Source organism: Lissotriton vulgaris, unplaced genomic scaffold (assembly GCF_964263255.1).
Source record: "Lissotriton vulgaris unplaced genomic scaffold, aLisVul1.2 SCAFFOLD_1632, whole genome shotgun sequence".
NCBI lineage: Eukaryota > Metazoa > Chordata > Amphibia > Caudata > Salamandridae > Lissotriton > Lissotriton vulgaris.
The window spans coordinates 331,907-356,328 of record NW_028249544.1 but is presented as its reverse complement, the minus strand read 5'-3'; the positions used below and the strand labels follow the sequence as shown (position 1 = coordinate 356,328).

Below are 24,422 nucleotides of genomic sequence, written 5' to 3'. Positions count from 1 at the left end.
CTTCAAAAACAACCATTGTCTGTTGAAACTGTAAAGAAATTAGGATGTGTCAAGGACTTTACATGGCTTATTAATTGGGAAATGCATTATAGCCCCATGAGACCACAATGAAGATATCATAACAAGGAGTACAGTTGCAATATTTCTGTTGGACGGGTTCTCAACCCTTTGGTAATTTCTCTGTGCCTGGGGCTAGTATGTCTATTGTAAAAGTGTACCTTGAATAACGCCAGACTCTTTGCTGCGCCATATTCCTTAGGAGAGTCAAATGGACAAAGGGAGTAATACAGTTCATATTAGAGTGCAATAGTATCAAGGATTTTAGGATAGAAATGGTAGATAATAGTGCCCAATGGAAATACTAACTGCCACACTTTACAGGGACAAACAAAACTCACACAGAGCAAATACAAGAAAATGTCAGGTACACTCATACAGAGAATGATTATCTTTCTCCTCTGCATACACAACAAAAACATGCATTCAATATCATGGAGTCCAATCAATAACCTAGACAGCACACTGTAGGATGCTTAGATCAGTCCAGTTTTAATACTTTCAGCAGCAGAGCTTGAGAGGAAACATAGTTAAATGAAGTTTCTTGTACATTGTTGTTGTACCACAATTAAGATTTCTGACATTTCATTTTTGTTACATACTCACCACTTTAAGGTGCTATGTTAACAATTAACTTGGTACAAAATGTCAATTGAAGAGTATCTTTCTCACAACTAAAACATATGGCTTTTTCATACACAAATTCTAAATGGACAATAGTCACAAACACTCTCCAGCTACAATCTGTAAACCAGAGAAAAGTAGGTAACCAAACAGGACCAAATGATAACATTTGAGAAGATTGTATCTTGCAAATCCAATAGGACTGCAAAAACATGTCCCTCTGTACTGATAAACAATGGCCACTGATTGTTCAAATTTGACTTACTGTAGGAGTAACGGGGGAATTAACCAAATCTCCAACAGAACATTTTGATACTACAGTAATCTTATCAATCATATTAGCCTAGTTAATGCATAAATACCGCTTTTAAATATAATAGTATAAAACTACTGTACATGTAGGAAAATATTTTGTTAAGTTTTATATTGAAAGATTCCACATTCAGCAGTATCAAAAATCAAGACAGACGAAAATCTAACGAATTGAGCTTAAGCACAGGGCAAGGAATTGAGTTGAAATAATTCTTTAACAACAAGTAAAAATATACCTGTATATAGTTTTGCTTTAGCTCTAGCACAGATTATGTTTTGGAAAAAAAATGCAAATGAGTTTTCGTTCAAATCCCCAAAAGTTAGTTGTGGTTACAACATCTGCAGAACTGTAAAATCAAAACACTACCACCAACAGAATGGCGTGAAAAAAAGCTGATTTCAGAAACAAACAATTATAGAGGAAGAGACGCCTAATAATAACGTTGCTGGTGTGTGAAAGGGCTGGTACTGCTTTTCAATACATTCAAAAATATATAAGTGGAAAGGAGAATTTTTTTATATACACAAAAAAACTCAAGCATCAGCGAAGAATAGCATGATACTAAGAGTTCATAGCACCTGTAACTTTAGCTGACTTTAGTAAATTTGCGAATATTTCAAAGGTATCTGGTTTGAACATTCAACATTGCCAACGTGGACGTCACCTCGCTCTGTAAATGCAATCATTATTTTCATTTAGAATTAGTCGTCCCTTGTTTCCAGGGGTGGAGCAGGTTAAAGCTTCACCTTGGTTATAGCTCCTTCACTTATACTCCGTACCATCACTTCACGAGCCTGACTGTTCACAGGAATTAAGACAACTTCGATGAGAAGCACGAGACACGCCTCTAGGTCACCTTGTTCACAATGGAAATCTCCAAATACATGAATAGATTGTACTGTGGGCAGGGAAGGGGTGGTTACGTTTGCAGTAAGGCCTAAATATCCGGTATTAGAAGAACAGTATTCCTCTGACCTGAACATTAAAGTGATTAGCTTCAACTCTTCTATAACCTAGACCTAAAGAAGTAGGTACAATTGGGACTACAGACACTCTTGAAAAGAAGGCAGGAATTACACATAAAAGTAGCAGCAAGCTCTAAAATTTCCTGAGTTCAAAATTAAGTGCAGAAAAATGCTTAGTACCTGCTTAGCTGCATTATCCCTTAAAACGTATAACCAAAATTCACAAAAACAGTATGAAAATATCTAATTAAAATACATGATGTGCGTACACAAAACACACACGACAAAGAGAGCCATTATTGTTGCTGCCTTGTCATTTACCATCAACACTCAATTTCAAAATAGGCACTTAAGAGTTATCGATAATTTCCCTAAACTCAAGACTGACAAGACCAGAACAGTGACTCAAAAGGATATGACTGGTTGTGCTCAAAGTCCTAGAAGAAAGAGATGCGTCATGAATCCTAATAATCTGTGTGAGTGCTGTTATCTTTCTTAGAGAGAAGGAGCAGCTTTCCACCTCATTCTTTATTCATCTGATCTCACCTTTAAGGAAAATAACTGCCTTGGAACCAAAAAGGGTAGACAGAGGACAATATTTTTGGACTCTTGGAGTTAAAGAGAGGTGGCATCCTGGTCCAGGCAGGTTCTGTGTCATTCTGCATGGTTGTGCATAGGGCTATAAGTCCAGGAAATAGCAGCTCTGCAGCAACTCAAACAACAGCGCTGCAATTTAAAGGAACAGATACCCCTGCAATACTCAAAAAACATGAAGCACAGCAATCAGTGGCAAGAAGAAGAAAGCAGCGAGGCTTGTGGCACTTATAATGGCTTAAACAATCAGAACTAGAAACCCAGCTTCACATCTGTGGGTCCCCAACGACATCCAAAAACAAATTGAGCAACACTATCCTCAACTCTAGAGTGTCTATGGAGCTGCGCATCCTGGGTGGAAATTCTGCCCAGTTGCCACTTGGAGTTTTCTGAGTGATGCACTCCCTCAGAATATAAATAGCCTCTCCTACTTGGTAGATTGGAATTTGTGTACTTTATATACCCTGTGCAGTGCATTTAGTCTGATTGTACAACTAATCAGCGCGTGTGGGACTTTTTGTAAGAACTTCATTAGGGCAACTAGATAAGGAAAAATGCTATTTATGCTTTCTGGTCAAAGGAAGAGTATATACATGTCAAAGAATAGTAGATATTCTAAAAACATACAAAATACAAGTGCCTCAAACATCATTTAATCATGTGGCGTCCACAAGCCCATAATAAAAACGTGTGAAAGGGACACTTCCTCTCAATGCAAAAGGTACACTTTGCACAGAACAGTTTTGAAGTATTTTATATTCAAGTTACCTTGTAAAATAGGACTACCATATTTAATATTTGGAATCATAGCTATATACTGACGTAGGCAATTTGTGAGAACACCTGTTAACAGTAAACACTTTATCCGACACCACGTAATTAACCCACTAAATATCCTATAAAACCGCTTGAGGAACAGTAACGTGAAATTCCTAGACGTTACGATAGCACATCATGAGGTCTTTGCAACTCATTGAAGTTATGGATATGATGATGTAAGCCGGCAGTTATGATACGGAATTTGAATGAATTAAGCAGCCTGGCCATCGTAACACAGGAACCTGAAACAATGTCTCAATCAGATAGAACAGTGCAAATGACAACGACTGGAAAAGTGAACCTTTGAGAATTGACAATTTATAGACGTGCACTGTTGGTAATGGATATCTGCATCAGGCTTACCAATGTCCTTAGAATCTTTGTCAGTATGTCCCTTCAACATCAGCTAAGTATGTATAACGGAATCTTTCCAAGGGAGCAACACATGCTGTGTGCATCAAAGTCAATGTCTAATACGGGGAAGTTATCACCCGTGTCCTTTTTAAGCAGGTTTACCTTTCCATAAATGAAAAGTATCCTTCAGCACATCGTAAGCGTTCAAATGCATTTACCCACATGAACAAAACACACTTCGAGTTTCCAGAAGTGCAGTCCAGGCCTTGAAATGTTCTTGTTCTCGTCTAACGGTGATAGGAACTGAGGAATAGGGGCCCAGGCCCTAGCAAGCAGCTAGCAAAAAGCGAACAGCTTATCCCTGGGGTGGTGCCGTTTTCTGCCACAAAAGTAATTATTTCACATTCTTTTTAATCTGGAAGACTGCTGTGTGCATGCATGCCTGGTCAGGTTAAGGTAGGTATGGACAGTCAGAAAAAAGAAAATACACAAGATCTAGCTGAAGCCTTCGATACGCTGCAAGAAGAATACAAGAGGTTCCAGCTAGGCATTCACAAGTCCCATGCCCCCAAATATAAAAAGCTTCGAGTAGCGACGCACTTCACAGAACCATAAAAGAAGGTAAGTGCTCTGCCTTCAAGTGCAATGCGGCCATCTCTCTTTGTCCGAATTGCTAGGACACCTTTTCCCGTCTTAACTTCCTGTTTTCACCTGTATAGCCTCTGTGTCACCACTTCTCTATACATGATTGAGATGTAGATCAAAAGCAAAAAGATAACAAAGAAATCATCCAGAAAGCCCAGGATCCCGAACAGAGCCTCGGGAATGATGTCCAGGGGCGAGGCCAGGTAGAGGAAGGCACCCACGAGACAGAGGACAATTCGGATCCGGAACATCCAGAAGAGTCCTCCAACCGAAAACATCTCTCGGAAGGCATGGCGAAGTAAAGTGGGAAGATCCATAATCCTTTCCATGATCTGTTGAAATGCAATAAAACAAACAAAACATGTATGTTCATTAGTCATAAGACGTGAGAGCGTGAACAGTATTCAGGGCCATAATGCCTGATAGATGATTTCTGTGGCCAGCTGGCTCAGTTATCCAACTGATCTGGTGTTCATTCATCTAAATCCAAAGTCATTTTCTCATTACGGTACAAGGGCACGTACATGTGTGATTTGAGTTTTATTATTATTTCATCACATGCAAAAAGGAACACCAATGTCAGGATTCTAAAAGGTTGATGTACAGCGACCATATATGTATGGCTAGTGTCAGCTATCATGGTCATATGTGGATGTTAAAACCCGTTTTTAGCACTGACATTTACCACCAGGGCCTCTCTAACGATAAGTTTGTGTCATATTGTTTAAATTTAGAACAGAAACACATACAACAAGCATTGGCAATGCCAACAGGTCTGGCTTTAAAGGAATTCTGTATGACCGTGTGAAACATTACAAGTAATAAAAATCATGGAAAGAGATATGTATTTGTGATGCAGCAAATAACTGTCGAATAATATTGGTGTAGGTCAAAAGGTAGGTGAAAGTTGTACTGTTGAATAAGACCTAAAAATACATGTAATGACTGCCCTCCTCCCATCTGTGCTGCTGCTGCCAGAGAAAACGTAAGTTATCTACGGCACCAATCACATTCCAGTGTCATATGTGTCCCTGAAAGGTTAAGCTTAGGCAGTTGGATAAATAAACAAAATAATCACAGCTGTATAGAGGGCAAACACTTTTTTTTTTTGCTAAAGCACACAACTTTTGCCCAATCAAAACATGCACTCCTGGCTACCAAAATCTGAACAGAGCCAAAGCTCCTCTCTAGTAACGCTCACAAAACTATCTGGAAACAGCTGTGCAGAACATAAAAAGTATGCAACACAGATTAGCCCAAGTCACTGCTAAATGTTTTAGTAGAACACCCTTATCTGATGCAACATTTTATGTTAAACAATGCAGCACTGTTATCGGAGAATTAAGAAAACCAACAATTGTATTTTCTAAGTAAGTTGGAAAATTCTTCAGGCAAGCTCAAAGAATAAGGATTAGTTCAGGCCACCATAACCAATCTTCTTGTGGCTATTGTTCAAAGATGCCCCGTTACTTTCCAGTAATCTTCATTATAATCTCCCTTGCCACATGAGTTACGTAGTGAGCTTTAGCTCCACACCAGAACCCTCCAAAGCAAATTAGCATTCCATTCCGCCCATCCCTCCCCAACATGGCTGACCATCGTCACCCCCGACTTAGCATAAGGGGAGGGTCGACCCACCACTTTTCCTGTACAACTACCAAGCCCCAAGCAACCACATGAAGCAGAAAGCCAAAGAGGGAGGGAGAGATGGGAACTCATGAGGCAAGGAAGGCACTTACTGGTAATCTTCATTACTCTGAGTATTGACCAGGGCATTACCTCCATGTAAGTCTTCCTTGCCACCAGAGTTACGTAGTGAGCACCAAGGCTAGCGGCTTCATGGAAAGCCCTCAAGAAACCACAGACAACGTGATGCACAAGTTACTTACCTTTGGTTACGATATATCTGTAAGAAACAGTAGTTAGTGTTAGATTCCTTACCTTAGAATATTCCCAGGCATCAGACTGGATCCGGAAAGTTTTTGTCAGGAGTAGGCGTTGTCGGCGGCTCCGCGTCCGTCGTCTGCGTCGTGTTCGCCGGGATGATGTCATCGGAGTACTTAGACGCCGCCCTCACACACTGACGCCAGTTCTTTTTTCCGCGCCAGCAAGCGCAGATCCGGGAAGAACATACCCTAGTCAATTTTAGACTACTTTTTGGCCTATTTGGCTATTCTTTTCGAGTCGATCTCGACTCCCGGTAGGGATGCCTGGATTCAAGCCGTGCACGCATGTCACCACTCGATGTCGGTGACCGACTCCCACCGCCGGTGCCTCTACTGCCTCGGGCTGACCACGACGACAAGTCGTGCTTCGACTGCCGGGCCTTGACGTCGAAGGCTAGGCGGGAGGGGTCCCGCAAGCTCCTCAAGATCCCGCATTCGGCTCCACGCCGCTCAAGGTCCCGATCGAGGAGGAAGTCGAGGGGCCGGTCGCGGAGCCAGAGCCCACACCATTCGTCAGGCTCCAAGTCTTCGCATTAAGGTAAGTCGAGGCACTCTAAAAAGAAGTCGAAGAAGCGACATCGCTCTTTTGACTCCCTTTGCCGGTCGCGGGTGCGGGTGGCACCGCCCGGGCGTCTTCGCCGGAGCCGCAGGTGTCTCACTCGGTCCAATACCCTCCGGTTCCTGGACAGGGGCTCAAATAGACTGTCCTGAAGGGCCAGCACCCCCAAGGGAAATCCCAGGATGGCGCAAGCCAAATTGCCCTAGGACATTGCAGAAAACAACTTCGAAGCAACCTGGCCACCAAAGGATCCAAATCGTCCAACTGAGGACTTCAGAACGCCCGCAAGGCTACCTACTGAACCCGAAGAGTAAAAGGGGCCAGGCATAAGGCAAAGCTATCAGAAAGGAAATCCAGCATCCTCATCAGATCCACAGAAACAGAGTCCAAACCCTTAGAAACACACCACTGAGAAAAGGACCCCCAAAGGCGAGAGTAAGACACAAGGTTAACCGGGCATTGGTAGCCCTGAAGAAACTCTAGTACCTCCAGGGAGGAACCCCGAAACAGCAGGGTCATCCTCTCAAGAGCCAGGCCTGCAGATGAAGACAACACAGAACCCCCACCAGAAGAGGAGGGCCTCGCAATGGGTAAGGAAGATCTTGGATCGCCCTGCACTCCTGTATGGCCATTTCCCTCAGAAAAGGACACCAAGGGAGACGAACCCAGAACAAAAACCCTTTCCTGGCGAATCTTGCATAGAACTTGCGCAATCAAAGGTATCGGAGGAAAAGCGTAAAGCCGTAAGCCTGGCCAATGGAAAGACATTGCATCCAGCCGCCAGGCCCCCGTGCACGGGCGGAGTGCGCAGTGCGCAGAAGCGAGGCAGGTGAGCATTGAACTTGTCATTTGATATCCACCATCGGGCATCCAACCGTACCTGCAACAGTTGGAACACTGCCTCCATGAGGGAGATAGAAGCCATGGGAGGAAACACCCTGCTCAGGTGATCTGCCACGCAGTTCTCCTTCCCCAGGAAAAAAACCGCCTTGAGCGACAACACCGTCACCTCTGTGGAAGGAGCCATAGGGAGCGAACCCTGCAAACCCCCTGGTGAGTGAGGTAGCCCATAACCACCTGATTGTCCGTCCGGACCAGGACATGATGCCCCTGAAGAGCTTATGCAAACTCCAAACAAGCCAAATGAACAGCCTTTATTTCCCGGAACTTGGATGAGCAACTCACCTACAGGCGATCTCACCGACCCTGCACAGACCGGGACTCCAATGCCATCCCAAAGCCCAACAGGCTGGCATCGGTTGTAACCACCCGGGAAGGAGACACCAGAAAAGGAAGACCCTTGGAGAGATTGGACTCCACCAACCACCAACCCAGATCGGACCGAATCTGTGGAGACACTACCATTGGCAGATCATTATTCGCAGAACAAGAAGCCCAATCGGACAAAAGATGGTTCACCAATGGGTACAGGTGAAGACGAGCCCAGGAAGAACATTGATAGCCGCAGACATCAACCCCCGCTCCCTTAACCACTGATGGACTGGGGAGTAAATTAAGGCCAAGAGACAACCCAGGTCCCTCCTCAAGGTTGCCCTCCACCCTTCAGGCAAAAACACCATCCCCATGACCATGTTCAGGTGACCATCGATGAACACCAAGTCCAGGGCAGGATCCAGATGGAACTTCTTGTGGTTGATCAGGAACCCATTACGGTTCAGGACCTCGCACACCCTCTGGACGTGAAGAGTCCCCATAGAGAAATAAGAGGCAGAGGTCAGCCAGTCATCAAGGTATGGGAATTCCTAGATCCCTTACCTGTGAAGGATCCCGACCAAGGGGGCCACACCTTTGTGAAGACCCTCGGGCCAGAAGACAAACCAAAGGGGAGTGCCTGGAATTGGAAGAGCTTGGCTCCCACACAAAAACGGAGGTACGCTGAGATGAAGGGTGGATTGGCATATGAAGGTAGGCATCCAGCAGGTCCAAGGAAGCCACACTTCCCCCTAAACCAGCAATGGAAGAATCTCCTGCATAGAGAGCGTCTTAAATTTAACATGCCGGATAAAGGAATTCATCCTCTTTAAATCCAACGCTGGACGGAAGTCCCTAGAAACCTTTCTCACCAGAAACAGGATGGAGTAAACTCCAAGACCCCTTTGACAAGCCGGAACCGGACGAATGGCACCCTTGTCAAGAAGATCCTGAATGCCTGCTAAATTTGGTGTGGCTGACTGCAGGGGAGTGAGAATTAAAGTGTCCGGGGGAAGGGAGTCGAAAACAATCTAGTCGAAAACAATCTAGTAGCCTTCTCGCACAATCCTCAGAGCCCACTGATCCGAGAACGAGTCCTACCAGGTCTTGATGAAGGTTAACAGATGCCCCCTCCTACAGGAGCTCTGACAGCTGGAACCCGAGGATAGTCAGGACATGGAAGCAGGGTTGAATCAGCCTGCTAAGACCGGAATTTGGTGGAGAATGGGGTGCCCTGGCTGCGACCCCATCCTCAAAAGGGAACCCCCCCACAGGAGTAGAAGTAGGACCAAAAGCCCTGGGGCCCCACAGAATCGTCCTCGAGAAGGATGGACGGGTGTCAACAGCTTCCCGTCCTCAGCTGACTTCTTCACCATATCATTTAGGGAGGAATCAAACAACTTTGTCCATGAGAAATTGATCTCCATAAGAAGGCCTTTTTGGGCAGCTTCCGCCTTCCAATGACACAGCCACACCTGACGTCGAGCCTGAATAGCCCCCCCCCCCCCCCAGCTTTGAAGGAGATATCCAATAACCATCTCGTCTGTTGCTCCATGACAGCCAGCGTAGGCAGGATGTCAGCCCCCTGCTCCAACAGCTCGGCCAGAGATTGGAAATCCTTCAATAGTGACTGGACAATATATGACAAATAGGCTGGAGCCCTAATGGAGAAGTTAGTGGCTGTATACGAATGATTAACTGCCGCCTCGACTCTCTTATCGACTGGATCCGAGGGAGAGGCCTCCTCTGAAATGATGGACCCATGAGAGGACAGTCCTGCCATCAGGGAGTCAACTTTAACGGAAGATGGAAAATCCTTAGCAAAACCTTAAATGGCGTAGCGTTTAGAGACATAGCGTGGGAAAGCCTGCTTGTTCACCTCCTGTCATTCAATGTCATCACCCTCTTGACTGAAGGATGTAAGGGCAGTGACTCGGACTCCCGTCTCTGGTACTTCATAAAGAAGTACTCCCTTCTGCTCCACTGGAGGTACAGAAAAGGCCATGTTATCCTTGATGTGCTGCAGGACCTCCTTTAATTCTTGGTCCTAAACATATCTCCCTGAGGTCCTCCTCTGCACCCTCACCCTCAATGCAGTTGGGAGGATCCAGGTGCTGTCTCTTGGGAGTAGAGGGGCCAGGTAGCTCCTCAAAGGCCACAGCCACAGCAGCCTGAATCATAGTTTGGATAGCCTAGAGTGACAGGGAATCAGCCATGGGTGGTAGCTGGGCCCAGTCTCCACCGGAGGATCATCACCAGGATTTATGGAGAGGTCAACCAAAAACCAAGAAAAAGAGCAGAGGATAATGTGTACCCAGTGTGACACAGGCAGGATGTAAGAGGATAAATTCCACTGACCCCTTAAATACTACCAAAAATGTTGTGAAACACACCAGGAACCTACAAAAAGCAGCAAACACAGGCTGCCAGGCAACCCTAAACCAAGCGGGAAGCTGGCTGTGTGAGGCGCCACCACCTGGAGGCAGGACAGGTTTGGTCGCCCTACCACAGGGTTGGAATAAGAGACGCGTGGGAGAGCATCTTACGCCCCATGTACGTAACAGACCGCTTGAGAGAGATGGCGCCCATGACTTCAATAGGTCTCGGAGCAGAAGCAGACCTACAGCGGGAAACAGACCGCCTGGGAACAGGCGTGTAGTGCTCGTGCCCCAGCCCCAGCCTCAGGTGCAGTGGCGGCTCCCCCATTGGGGCGTGGGGGCATCGCCCCACTGCTTTCTCGCGGTGCGAGAAGGAAGAAACATAAATGGTAGTGTTTACTGTTTATGTTTCTGCCTTCTCGCATTGTGAGAAGGCAGCAGTGCCTCTGTGCGTGGTTGGGGGTGGGTGGTCCTGCTCGAGGGCAGAGGGGAGTGGCTTGCCCACTGTTGTGGGTATTGACTGTTCGGTCAGCCCCGACCAAACAGTCAATAACCACAACTGTGGGCAAGCCACTCTCCCCCTGACCTCGAGCAGGACCTCCCACTCTCCCGTTTTCTCTAAGCAGAGAAAATGTCTCGGCTGGAGCGCTCTCCTCCTGCGCCTACCAGCCTTGTGATTGGATTGCGCTGCGTAAGGGAGGAAAGCTGCCTGCTGGCTGCTTTCTGCAACAGGAACACCTTTACCCACCAGTGCAGCGTGACCGGCCTGCCTGGAGCGGAGGCGGTGCAGTACTCCTACACTCAGGTACCTTTTATTTTAATTGTATTATTAACCCCCCCCCCCCCCCCTCCCCCCGCAAACCTCTCCCTCGAGCATGCCGGGCACCGCTGACTATGTAATTGGGGTTGTTGTTGACTATTTAGTCCGAATACTAACTCCGCAGATGGATCATGGAGTTGAATAGATTGCTTGGCTGCTTAAACCAAACCCTACTTTTATTATCAGCACAACGCCAAGACCCCAGATAACACAAGGTACCCCAAAGGTCAACGGCAACCAATACTCAAATTCCATTTGGCAGCAGGCACTCACAAGCGCCTGGCAGCTACCGTTCTGAATATGTCTGCCCTGTCCTCCTTCCCAGAGCAGGGTTACACAGACTGCGCACTGCACTGGGATATACAATCTTTCCAGTACAAGCTTCAAATTTGTGTTTGACATTCCTATGCTTTTCAGCGGGATCAACATTCCCTCGTGACAGCGCTTTTGATGGCGGTTTCTGTACACTTGTGACAACGCGCTTTTCCAGAAGGCAGCACATATTACTGTCGTGTTGATCAGTTTGTTGCAGAAGCTTTTGTTCATGTAGAGGAAGTAATTTCTTTTTAATCCTGTGAGAACAGAGAATCATTTTGAAGAATTCTGCCACGTTCTATTATTATCCATATTACGTTTTTTCACAGTTGATGCCCCCTGCAAGTTTGGAGCCAGAGTGTAAAGTGTTTGTGGATACACGTGCCTAAAAGTATGTTTTAAATTAAATGTGCTTTACCAATCCATATGTAAAATGGATAGAGGAGCCGGCAGTGATTTAATAAAAACATCATAAATATGCTTCCCGCAGCCCTGCATTTGTATTTGCTATTTATTGTTCCTGCCCGTGCACTGACTCATACAGCACTTCAGCCAGAGGCCTTCTTAGCCAGACAGCAGCAGCGAGAAGTAGACTGGCGTGACGCAGCAAGTTTACTGCCTACATCAGACTCTGTGAAAAGGACTGGGCGGGAAACAATGTTCTGAATTTTGATCGAGAATAAGCGGCAGAGCATTGGTCCATACTGTGTAAATCTGATGCGATTATATCGCGAGCAATAGGTTGGCCAGATGAGTGACGCCAAAAAAGGTCATTCTCATGACCGAGTAATCAAATTTGCAAGTGGATGTTTAACAGTGGAATTATGTGTTAGTGTTTTAAAGTAGTCACTAGAGTGCCTGTAGTGTATTTGTTTAAACAATCATGCTTCCTTAATGATTACGTATTTTTCTTGTTACTCTGTGTGCGTGTATATGTGTTTTTTGCCGGTTTTTAAATAGCGCGAACTCTTGGAGCGCTTTACACAAGCACATTGCCTGCACCAACTCCAGTTACATTACACAGGTCGGATGATGCTGCTGTTTTTATGGGATTTTCTTCCAGGTATGAAGATTTTGGCTTCCCCAAATTGCATTGTGCATCATGATGACGTACTACCTGGCTAATCACTCAGCTGTCACGAGTGGCCTGCTGAGAAGGGAAGGGGCGGGGGCAGTGATAAATGACTTATGTTGGATGTCAAATGGCTTGCATTTTACTACTTGCATTTGGAAGTGATAAACACACTGGTTTGTGCTGACAGCAGCCGCTTTCAAACGCTAGCAGTAGAATTCAAGCTAGTAATCAGGGTATAAACTAAAACTAGCAAAACATACTTTGCAACAAATTCCAATACACGGATGGCACAGCGTGTAATTGTGTTCTGCGTCATCTTTATACAAGGCATAAACTGAATTACAGTGAGCTAAGACAAGCTTCATCTTTACATGCAATCATTGTAAGGCGAATCCACCTGGGACTCTCTTGTCTCTATGCATCTACTATGCTCCTACATATCCTCCTCCCAAATCTACCCATAGCCCCTTTCTCACATGCATTTCTTTTGTTTTATAGTGTAGTGTAGGGTTTCAGAGCCATTTACATCTCATACACACACACACACACACACACATTATACAGAGACAATGGCATACGCGTGTAAATCATTGCATAGAGAATGTTACATAAAACAAATGTGGACTACATGGTGCAAGTGTCACATGTCATCCATAATGGTAGGTAGTATAGTTTAAGACTGACTGTTTGGTCTGGAGCAGCACAAACATATAATTTAAAACCAGTTGTAACACCATTGTTGTGTGGACTATACTAATAAGAATTAATTTCTAGACAATTGGACCCTTTTTCGCAACATTAGGATAATGAATGACTGGAGAAAAAAAATCATAACGCTCTAACCTATGCCTTGCAATTTGTATGCAGCTCTCTGATGACAGTTACTAACTAGCTCTATCCACTAACTTAGGCTTGTAACTTTTAAACTGCAAGTAACAAAAGCATGACTTTAACAAAAGCTGTAATCCACTGAACTATTTTCATTATATGACCTTTTTGTGATATGCATGCTATATGTTCTTTGCAGTAGGCATATTAACTCTCTGCGCATTACTACCATTGCCTTGGGGTCAGTTCCAGAATGGGGAAGTGCAATGTACGAACTACACTTTCACAATTGCTTTATTAACCTTCTTGCTTTCTCAAATTTGCTTGAAAATGTACCATTTGCCCAATCATTTAAAAACAATTTCTCGGGGAGAGATCCTCCCCGAACCCCCTGATGTCGCTCAGGCTTGGTCTCTGCGCTGGCTGGCTGTGGTGCACTCAGGCGTCACTTTTACGCCCGCCACTTTCAAATGACTCCAGCCGCCACTGATCAGGTGAGCCAGCTAGTGCAGGGCTGACTAAAAACAGAAGAGCCTGCTTCCGCTAGGGCCACATGCCACAGGGTGGGGACCCAGTACATGAGCCCGCTCGCGCAGTGCCTCCTCCCAGGGCTGTGGGACCCCTACAGCAGGACCTCACCCCCCACTTACCTGAAGCACTGTGGAGAATCTGCAGTGCAGAACAAAAAAAAAAACAGGAAGTGGGGTGGGTTGACCGTCCCCTTATACTGGGTCAGGATGGACGGGAGGGATGAGAGGCATGGAATGCTAATTCACTTTGGAGGGTTCTGATGTTGAGATAAAGCTCACTATGTAACTCTGGTGGCGAAGAAGACTTACGAGGAGACAATGTATATTCTGACTGGGGGTCAGAAAGAACAGTGCAGCAATGTTTGCTAAGGCCAAAATGCATTTTACAATTGTGCCAGATACAAACTCATAATTTCTGTCAGTTTTCCTGTAACCAGGGAGGTTTTTCTTACCTCATTTGCTTTCTTAATAGATGATGTTTGCGTATATTTAATCACATATCAAGTTGCGTTTTCGTTGCTTAACAACCTAATATTAACATTATTTTCATTTCAGTTCTCAGTGTGTGCTTTATGGATGTTAACATTTAAAATGTCTTTCTGCCTTCCGACGTTTTTCATCTTTACTCCTTTTTAAATATTAGAAATAGAAAGAAAAAATATCTTTCCAAAAAATCTGTAATACTCGGAGTAAAACACACGATCAACGTCCACTGAAAGAATGCATTTAGGGCAATAATATGCTTCATGTAGGCAGCACTGCTGAACAAGTTTGTTATCCGTTTCCTGTCTCACGCCTTCCTCCTAGGTGAAGAGGTGTCTTCTTAGTTAGTGGCAGCACCTTTTCATATACATTCAAAAGGCATCCCTGTTCTTCAGGATGTTCGCTCAATGAATCCTTGTGATATGCTCTCTGACAGCAGTCAAAGCTTCGGTGCACTCCTGTGTCTCCAACAGTTGTCACTTTCCAACAGGTAGGTATCGTTTCCACCCCTACGAAAAAACACGTGCACAAACCGACCCGTCAAGGATGTCTAGTAGACAGCTGACAGCCCCATTGATTCAATTGTAAATTCACCCAAATTACCTCTGTCTAACAGATGACAATTAACACCAAGAAGGTCTGTCCTGTAGGCTGTCCCGCCAGATGTAGGAAATTAGCTGGTATTTACTGCACCGCTTACAGTGCTGGGTTACGCTGAATTAATATCTTCACATTCCTGGCTTTACCTGCTCAAAGGAGCTCCATACTAGACCAATATCCTTTGACAAAGGTAATAAGCGTATACACTTTATTCTGCATTTTTTATAATGTGCACAGAACTGAAGAGCTGAATATCCCTAGTTGTGGAAAAGAGAAATCCGATGAACCAAATGTTACCAATAGAAGATTATAATAAAAATCCGATGAACGAAATGTTACCAATAGAAGATTATAATGACCCAGTGGCTATTCAACAAAGGATTACTAGGAAGTCAGAAGGTAAGGGATAGAGAGATAGGGGTTAACTTAATGGAGAATGAAGAAAGGCTAGAAAAATATGAATAGTCAGGGGTACTTTACAGCAGGGGTGAGAAGGCAGAATGAGAAGGAAGTAGGGAATTCAAATTTGTTAGTTGTAAAAGTAAGAATGGAAGATAGGAAATGATATGAGGAAAGGGCTGCATGAAGTCAATTAAAGATGCGTGTGCGCTGATCTCCAACATGGGACCTTTTCAGATGTTAAAAAGAGGCCATTCCACAGAAAGTGGGGGCGGTGAAGAATCTGCAGACAGAGTATCCTACAGTAAGAGCATTAATATTGTAAGTAACTTGGTCTTCGACTGGATAATTCTAACTGCAGAGTCCTCCCTTGAGAAAGGATATCAAAGCTGTACCTCCCCAGGTTGAGTCGGTGCCATGGACTCAGCAGGCGAAGTGACATTCCTGCCGGACCCGGCTGCCACTACAATAGTGTTGTGTGAATATTTGCACTGAAGCCCATGTCACAGACTGGCAGACATCAAGGGGTTGGCACTCTGCGAGCATCCCATTGGTAGCAACCACAGCGCCAGTCAGATGGGCTGCTTCTTGGCCAGTACGATACTAAAGGGGATGATTGATTTGCTCAAGCGCTCCGTCCAACACTCACCCCCAGTCAACTGATCTGGGTTTAATCCATCACCATTCTTTAGCTCACTCAGCCACCCCAGTTCAGACATGGCCATATGCAAATCAATCTGACCCTGTGCCTCATGGGAACAGTCCAGCCAAGCCATGTCTTCCCTGGACCGGAAACAAGCATCCTGGGACCGGTTTCGGATTCATAATCCTCATCAGCCAGGCTATCTTGAATCCAGAGGCCAAGTGAGCAACGGACTCACGTCTGAGCATCCCCTGCCAACTTAGGGCGAACAAAGCAATACTAAAGGGTATGATGGACGGAGCGCTTGAGCAAATCAACCACTCACCTCCAGTCAACTAATATGGGTTTAATCCATCACCATTCTTTAGCTCACTCAGCCACCCCAGTTCAGACATGGCCATATGCAAATCAGTCTGACCCTGTGCCTCATGGGAACAGTCCAGCCCGAACTGCCGAACCATGTCTTCCCTGGACCGGAAACAAGCATCCTGGGACCGGTTTCGGATTCATAATCCTCATCAGCCAGGCTATCTTGAATCCAGTGGCCAAGTGAGCAAGGGTCTCGTGTCTGAGCATACCCTGCCAACTTAGGGCGAACAAAGAGACACTAAAGGGGATGATGGATGGAGCGCTTAAGCAAATCAAACACTCACCCCCAGTCAACTGATATGGGTTTAATCCATCACCATTCTTTAGCTCACTCAGCCACCCCAGTTCAGACATGGCCATATGCAAATCAGTCTGACCCTGTGCCTCATGGGAACAGTCCAGCCCGAAAGGATCAGCCCTGCAACAGGTTGTTGCTGTTCCACCATTGCATTTTGGGATGGGTGCTGGCCAAATCAATACTAGATCTTTCCAGTGACCCTCTGCTCGTGACCATTGTGCAGCTAGCCACTTTTGCATTGGGTGCATAAGGTGACTGGCGTGGGAGACTTTGGGGATGAAGGAGGCCATCATGCAGAGGAGGTGCATATCTGAAAGAAACACGTTAGTGTTAGATTCCTTACCTTAGAATATCCCCAGGCGTCAGTCTGGATCCGGAAACTTTTGCGTAGCAGTACCCCTGCGCGTCGGTAGGCGTCGTCTGCAGGCGTCCCCTGCGGCTCCGCGTCCGTCGTCGGCGTCGTGCGCCGTGATGACGTCGCTGGAGTATATAGACGCCACCTCCGCGCGCTGACGTCAGTTCTTCTTTTTTCCGCGCCAGTGGACGCAGATCTGAAGAGCAGTACTCCGGTCTTTGACCAAGTTTTTCGATTGTTTTTTCTCTTATTGTGCCTGATAGGATGCCTGGGTTCAAGCACTGTGATGACTGTGAGCGCACGATGTCGGTCACGGACCATCACCGCCTCTGTCTCCGGTGTCTGGGCCCTGACCACGACGTGGACTCCTGTGTCGACTGCCGGGCCCTCACCAACAAGGCTAGGCGGGAGCGGTCCCGCAAGCTACTGGAGCTCCGGGTGTCGGCCCCACGTCGGGACCGGCAGCGGTCCCGGTCCGGCCGGAGGTCGAGAGAGCGTTCGAGGGAGCAGTCGCGGAGCCGCGCCGAGCGTTCCGGAAGTCGACACCACTCGTCAGGCAGGAAGCACAAGAAGTCGGGGCGTCGTCATCGTACCCCCGACTCTCGCGCGATGCGGCCGGGGGCTCGGGTGACCCCCAACCCCGCGGCTCCGCGAGAGTCGCCGGCGCGGCCTGCCTCATACCCTTCGGTCCCTGGGCATGGCGCGACGCCTGAGGAGATCGAGGCGTTCCTCATGGCCATGAGGGCGCTCGCTTCTCCGACGGGGCCTACGGCGCCTTCGGGCCCAGTGCTACCGTCTGGGGGCCCTGGCGGTTCGGGTGTCCCTGCCTCGGCGCCGTCGGGTGCTCCGGCCCCGGCGCCGCCGACGGCTCCGACCCCGGCGCCGCAAGGGCCTTCGGGATCGGCGCCGGCTGGTCTTCCGGCCTCCCCGGCGCCGTTGCCATCGGGGTTACCCCCGACCCCGCCCCCGCGCGGCGCCGGTTCTCCAGTGCCGGCTCCGGCCGGCGGTGGGGTTCCGGCGCCGGCTCCGGGCGGCGCCGTCCCCTTACCTTCTCCGACGCCGGACGCGGCGCCGGACGGGCGTCGCTCGACGCCGGTCCCGGCGCCGATGGGGCCCATGAACCCCGAGGAGCCGGTCTTCATCGTTGACTCCGAATACGGAGAGGATGAGGAGTACGGTGAAGGTTGGGAGGGGTCCGAGGACCCTCTGTCACGCGAGTGCCAGTATGACCCGGACTGGACAGGTGACTTGGGGGATGCCAGTGGTTTGGACGACTCTCCTAACCCTGGTTTGATCTCTCCTCCTTCCGTGGCATCGGTGGAGGGAGCTGCCTATTCTGTGGTGCTGATGAGGGCTGCCAAGGCCTTACACCTTGAGCTCCCCGTCGCGGCCGTGAGGCCTAACATCCTCACCGAGGTCTTCAAACCGCAGTCATGCCCACAGGAGCCACTGCTGCCGTTTAATGAAGCCTTGTCAGACGTTCTGTTGGGCACGTGGTCCAGGCCCGCTTCAGGTGCGCCTGTTGATCGGAACGTGGCCAGGCGCCACCGTCCTTGTCCGGACGACCCCAAGTACCTGTCTACCCACCCCACTCCTGAGAGTCTGGTGATCCAGGCCTCGACCTCCCAGTCCGCATTCCCGTCGGCCCCGCCCGACCGGGAATCCAAGAGGTATGACCAGTTTGGGAAAAAGGTCTTCTCGTCCATTAGTTTGGGCCTGCGGTCTTGCAACACCGCTTGCCTCTTGGGCCGCTACACCCACTCTGTGTGGGATACGGTCGCGGAACTGTTGCCAGAATGCCCCTTGGAGGTGCGGGCAAAACTCGGTCAAGCTGTGGCTGAGGGCCGGGATGCAGCGAAATATTCCATTCGGTGTGGTCTTGATACGACCGACTCGCTGGGCAGAGCTATGTCAACGACGGTGGCGATTCGTCGCCACGCCTGGCTGAGATCCGCCAATTTTTCGGCTGATGTCCAGAATACGTTGATGGACATGCCGTTTGATGGCTGTCACCTGTTCGGTGACAAGGCGGACCACGCGCTGGAACGCTTCAAGGACTCCAGGGTCACGGCCAAGTCCTTGGGTCTCTCGACCCAGCATCAGCAAACGGGTTCGTTTCGTCCCTTTCGTGGCCAAGGAAGGGGCGCCCCCACACGTGCTGCCAGCCACGCGCCGCAACAATCCTTCCAACGCGGTGGCGGCCGTGGAAACCGCCGTGGTGGCGGTCGGGGACAACGGCGGGGTCAGACCACACCTTCCCCCGCAGCATCTACCCCAAAATCCTCCTAGTCCGTGCTTTCGGCCCCATGTGACGCCAGTGGGTGGCAGGGTTCGCCATCACCACGCTCACTGGCGCACGATCACTTCGGACAGGTGGGTGCTGCAAATCGTCCGAAGGGGCTACTCCCTCCCCTTCGAGACCTCTCCTCCAGCCATGCCACCGCAGAACCACCGTGTGTCGGGGGACCACTTGACACTTCTGCAGGAGGAAGTTACGGCCCTCTTGGCCAAGGGGGCCATCGAGCGCGTTCCTGGGCCAGAAGTAGGGCGTGGTTGCTATTCCCACTACTTTCTGGTACCCAAGAAGGACAAGGGGGGCCTACGTCCTATCTTGGATCTAAGGAACGTCAACGGCTTCCTCCGGAAGGAGAAGTTCAAGATGTTGACGTTAGCTCAGGTCTTGGCTGCTCTAGACCCACAAGACTGGATGGTAGCGTTGGACTTGCAGGACGCCTATTTTCACATTCCCGTCCTGCCGGCCCACCGGCGTTACCTGCGGTTCACGGTAGGCCTGGAGCACTTTCAGTTTATCGTGCTCCCCTTCGGCCTTACCAGCGCCCCACGGGTGTTCACAAAGGTGTTGGCGGTGGTCGCAGCCCATCTGCGCAGGTTGGGGGTTTCAGTCTTCCCCTACCTAGACGATTGGTTGTTGAAGGCGGGCTCGCCCCAAACAGTCGTCCACCACCTTCAGATGACGGCAGACCTCTTGCACGACCTGGGGTTCTCCATCAATGTGCCGAAATCACACCTGTGTCCCTCTCAAAAGCTCCTTTTCATCGGAGCGGTTCTGGACTCGGCGCAGTTTCGGGTTTATCCTCCGGAACGGCGGGTTCGGGATATTCAGGCTTTGATTCCCATCTTTCAGCCGCTATCCCGAGTCTCGGTCAGGTTGACGCTGCGGCTGCTGGGACTGATGGCTTCCTGCATCCTTCTGGTGCATCACGCCAGGTGGCGGATGCGGGCTCTGCAGGGGGACCTGAAGTTTCAGTGGGCCCAGCATCAGGGCAACTTGTCCGACCACGTCTTGATCTCGGAGGGCACTGCGAGACAACTGCAGTGGTGGCTTACGGACCGCGATTGGGTCAGGGGCAAGTCCCTCTCCCTTCCCCAACCGGAGCACGTTGTCGTGACGGACGCGTCCCTCCAGGGCTGGGGTGGCCACTTGGGAGAGGCAGAGATCAGAGGCATCTGGTCTCCGGCGGAGTCCCGGCTCCATATCAATCTGTTGGAGCTGCGGGCGATTCGTCTGGCACTGAAGGCATTCCTCCCCTTTGTCAACGGGAGTGTAGTGCAGGTGTTCACCGACAACACCACCGCCATGTGGTACTGCAACAAACAGGGCGGAGTGGGGTCGTGGACCCTTTGCCAGGAGGCTCTGCGCCTCTGGCAATGGCTGGAACGTCAGGGCGTGACTCTGACGGTTCAACACCTGGCAGGTTCTCTGAACGCCAGGGCGGACGAACTCAGCCGTCGGTGCTCGATGGATCACGAATGGCGTCTGAACTCGGACGTGGCGCAAGGCATCTTTCTGCAATGGGGAGAGCCTTGGTTAGATCTATTCGCCACAGAAGAGAACGCGCAATGTCATCAGTTCTGCGCGTTGGAGTTTCCAAGACGGCACTCGCACGGCGACGCCTTTCGGCGCGAGTGGAGTTGCGGTCTGTTATACGCCTTTCCGCCTATACCACTTCTGCCCAGAGTGCTGAAGAAGATCAGGCGCGACCGGGCCCAAGTTATCCTTGTGGCTCCGGACTGGGCTCGAAGGTACTGGTATCCCGAGCTACTCAGCATGTCAGTCGGTCCCCCGATCCGCCTGCCCCTTCAGGAGGACCTTCTGTCGCAGCAGCAGGGGACGGTCCTCCACCCGAACCTGTCCAGTCTCCACCTCCATGCTTGGAGATTGAGCGGCGGCAGTTGAGGCCATTTGACTTGCCTCCTGAAGTCTGTGATGTTATTCTGGCAGCCAGGCGTCCCTCCACTAAGTCGGTATACGCCTGTCGGTGGAACAGATTTGTGGCATGGTGCACAGCAAAGGCTGTGGATCCTCTTTCTGCCCCTCTTTCGGAGGTTCTTCTGTTTCTTCTTTCTCTTGCCCGGCAGGGCTCTGCTCTGGGCACTATCAAGGGCTACCTTTCTGCCCTTTCAGCCTTTCTGAGGCTTCCTGATCAGCCTTCTTTGTTCAAATCCCCGATTGTAACTCGATTCTTGAAAGGCATCACTCACATGTTTCCACCTGTCCCGTTTGTGATGCCTCAGTGGGATTTGAACCTGGTTCTGACTTTCCTGATGTGTGCTCCCTTTGAGCCCCTTCATTCTTGCCCTCTCCGTCTCCTGACTTTAAAGACGGCTTTCCTGGTTGCCATCACCTCTGCCAGGAGGGTGAGTGAGCTCCAGGCTCTTTCTGTCCAACCTCCTTTCCTGTCCATTCATCCTGACAAGGTGGTTCTGAGGACTAGACCTTCTTTCCTGCCCAAGGTTGTTTCGGCCTTTCACATCGGGCAGTCCATCACCCTCCCTTCCTTCTTCCCGCCTCCGCATCCTTCAAAGGATGAAGAGCGGCTCCATCGTCTGGACCCAAAACGTGCGCTTTCCTTTTACATGGATCGCACTCGCCAGTTCCGGGTGGATGACCAACTGTTTGTTGGCTACGTGGGTGCGAAGAAGGGACGGGCGGTTTGTAAACGAACCATCTCTCGATGGGTCGTCCTCTGCATCAAAGCGTGCTACTCTTTGGCTCGGAAGGAGCCTCCTGTTGGGCTGAGGGCCCATTCCACTCGGGCCACGGCGGCTACTACTGCCCTGGGCCGGGGAGTCCCCTTGCAGGACATTTGCCAAGCGGCTACGTGGGCCTCGCTGCACACCTTTGCGAGGCACTACTGCCTGGACAGTCAAGTCCGGAGGGATGGCTTCTTTGGCCGTTCTGTCCTCCAGGACTTTCTGGTGTAGTTTTGTATTGGTTCGCAGACCCACCACCGGGGTTGGTATTGCTGGGGTATGTATTCTAAGGTAAGGAATCTAACACTAACGTGTTTCTTTCAGATGAACAAGTTACTTACCTTCGGTAACGATATATCTGTAAGAAACATTAGTTAGTGTTAGATTCCTTACCGAACCCGCCCATCCTCCCCGTTCTGCGAACTGATACCTAGGGTTAAGGACATCCCTTTCAGGGCCCTAGTTTTACATGGCACCAGTGTTGGTTCTCTCATCGCTCTGCGTCTCCTGGCGCGGAAATGCTGTGTGCAAAGAACTGACGTCAGCGCGCGGAGGCGGCGTCTATATACTCCAGCGACGTCATCACGGCGCACGACGCCGACGACGGACGCGGAGCCGCAGGGGACGCCTGCAGACGACGCCTACCGACGCGCAGGGGTACTGCTACGCAAAAGTTTCCGGATCCAGACTGACGCCTGGGGATATTCTAAGGTAAGGAATCTAACACTAACTAATGTTTCTTACAGATATATCGTTACCGAAGGTAAGTAACTTGTTCGATCGCCCTGTCCTTTTTCTTGATGATTTAGCTGAAAGAGGCAGTAAGGTTTGGAAGGGTTGCATTCCTGCTTGGCTGGGATATGTCTTTCCAGTGACGAAGTTGAGGACAGCGCATAAGAAGGACTGAACACAAAGGAGCGGAAGGTGGGACTGATGTATTGATAGAAAACCCTAGACCATAGATGAGATCTGTAGTGGTCAGCTTTCTGACTGCACTGTTATTCAGCCAGTTATCTAAGTATGAGAACACATGGATGCCAATTCTCTTGAGATAAGCAGCTACCACAGCCAGACACTTTGTGAACTTCCTGAGGGCTCGTGGTGACCCCAAAGGCAGCACTTTGAACTGAAAATGCTGGTGATGAGCAGATTGGATGAGGATGTGAAAGTAGGCAGCCTTCCAATTGACTGTGGACATTAAGTTACCATGCTGTGGTAGAGGGATGACATCCTGAATAGTGACCATGTGGAAGCGATCTGACAGGATGTATTTTTGAGGGGCTGGAGGTTGAGAATAGACCAAATCTAAAAGAAACAGGTTAGTATTAGATTCCTTACCTTAGAATATCCCCAGGCGTCAGACTGGATCCGGAAACATTTGCGTAGGCGTCTGTCGTTGGTGCCGTGATGACGTCGTCGGAGTACTTAGACGCCGCCCTCGAGCGCTGACGTCAGTTCTTCTTTTTTCCGCGCCAGCAAGCGCTGATCTGGAAAAAGTAGTACCCATAGTCAATTTTTGACTAACTTTTTTGATTCTTTTTGATCATTTTTCCCAAGGTCTATCGACTCGACGGTGCCGGTAGGGTTGCCCGGATTTAAACCCTGCGTCGACTGCAACCCCATCGCTGGTGCCTTCACTGTCTGGGCCCCGACCACGATGACAAGTCCTGTTCCTACTGCCGGGCCCTGACGTCCAAAGATAGACGGGGGCTGTCCCCGAAGCGATTCGAGCTCCGGCAGTCGGCCCGCGCCGCTCGAGGTCCCGGTCCGCGATGAGGTCGAGGGACCGTTCGCAGGGTCGGATTCATCATAGCTCCTGGAGTCGTCACCAGTCTTCGGGCTCGAAGTCCTCAGGTAAGAGACACAAGAAGTCATCGCTCTTTTGGCTCCCCCCGACGCTCGCACGACGTGGCCGGGGGTTCGGGCCGAACCTGCTACCTGCTCCATACCCGCCGGTCCCTGGGCAGAACGCGACGCCGGAGGAGATCGAGGCGTTCCTCTCGGCCATGAGGTCACTCACTCCTCCGTAGGCTCCGCGGCGCCTTCGGGCCAAGCGGCCCCGGCTGGGTCACCACGCGAGCTGGGTGCTTCCACCCCGGCGCCATCGGCGACTTTGAAGACTGCCTTCCTGGTAACCATCACCTCTGCCAGGAGAGTGAGTGAGCTCCAGGCTCTATCCTGTAAACCTCCTTTCCTTTCTGTCCATCCGGACAAGGTTGTGTTGCGGACTAGACCCTCTTTCCTGC

The 24,422-nt window shown here is 49.4% G+C and overlaps 1 protein-coding gene across 3 annotated transcripts in view; it reads right to left on the bottom strand.

Annotated features, from left to right (window-relative positions):
- Positions 1-528: 528 nt before the first annotated feature.
- Positions 529-24,422, bottom strand: part of LOC147663549 (E3 ubiquitin-protein ligase RNF170-like) — a 275,354-nt gene continuing 251,460 nt past the window's right edge. The window contains exons 7-8 of one of the 3 annotated variants that reach the window (XR_015305298.1): positions 2,709-4,703; positions 529-2,565 (exon numbers count right to left, since the gene is read on the bottom strand). Coding sequence is in view for 1 of the 3 variants with exons in the window: in XM_086950370.1 (XP_086806496.1) it covers positions 4,434-4,703 (270 nt within the window). In the remaining 2 variants the exon portion in view is untranslated. Of the gene's footprint in view, positions 4,704-24,422 lie in introns of all 3 variants that reach the window. The other 2 variants (XR_015305297.1, XM_086950370.1) reach the window with 2 other exon arrangements.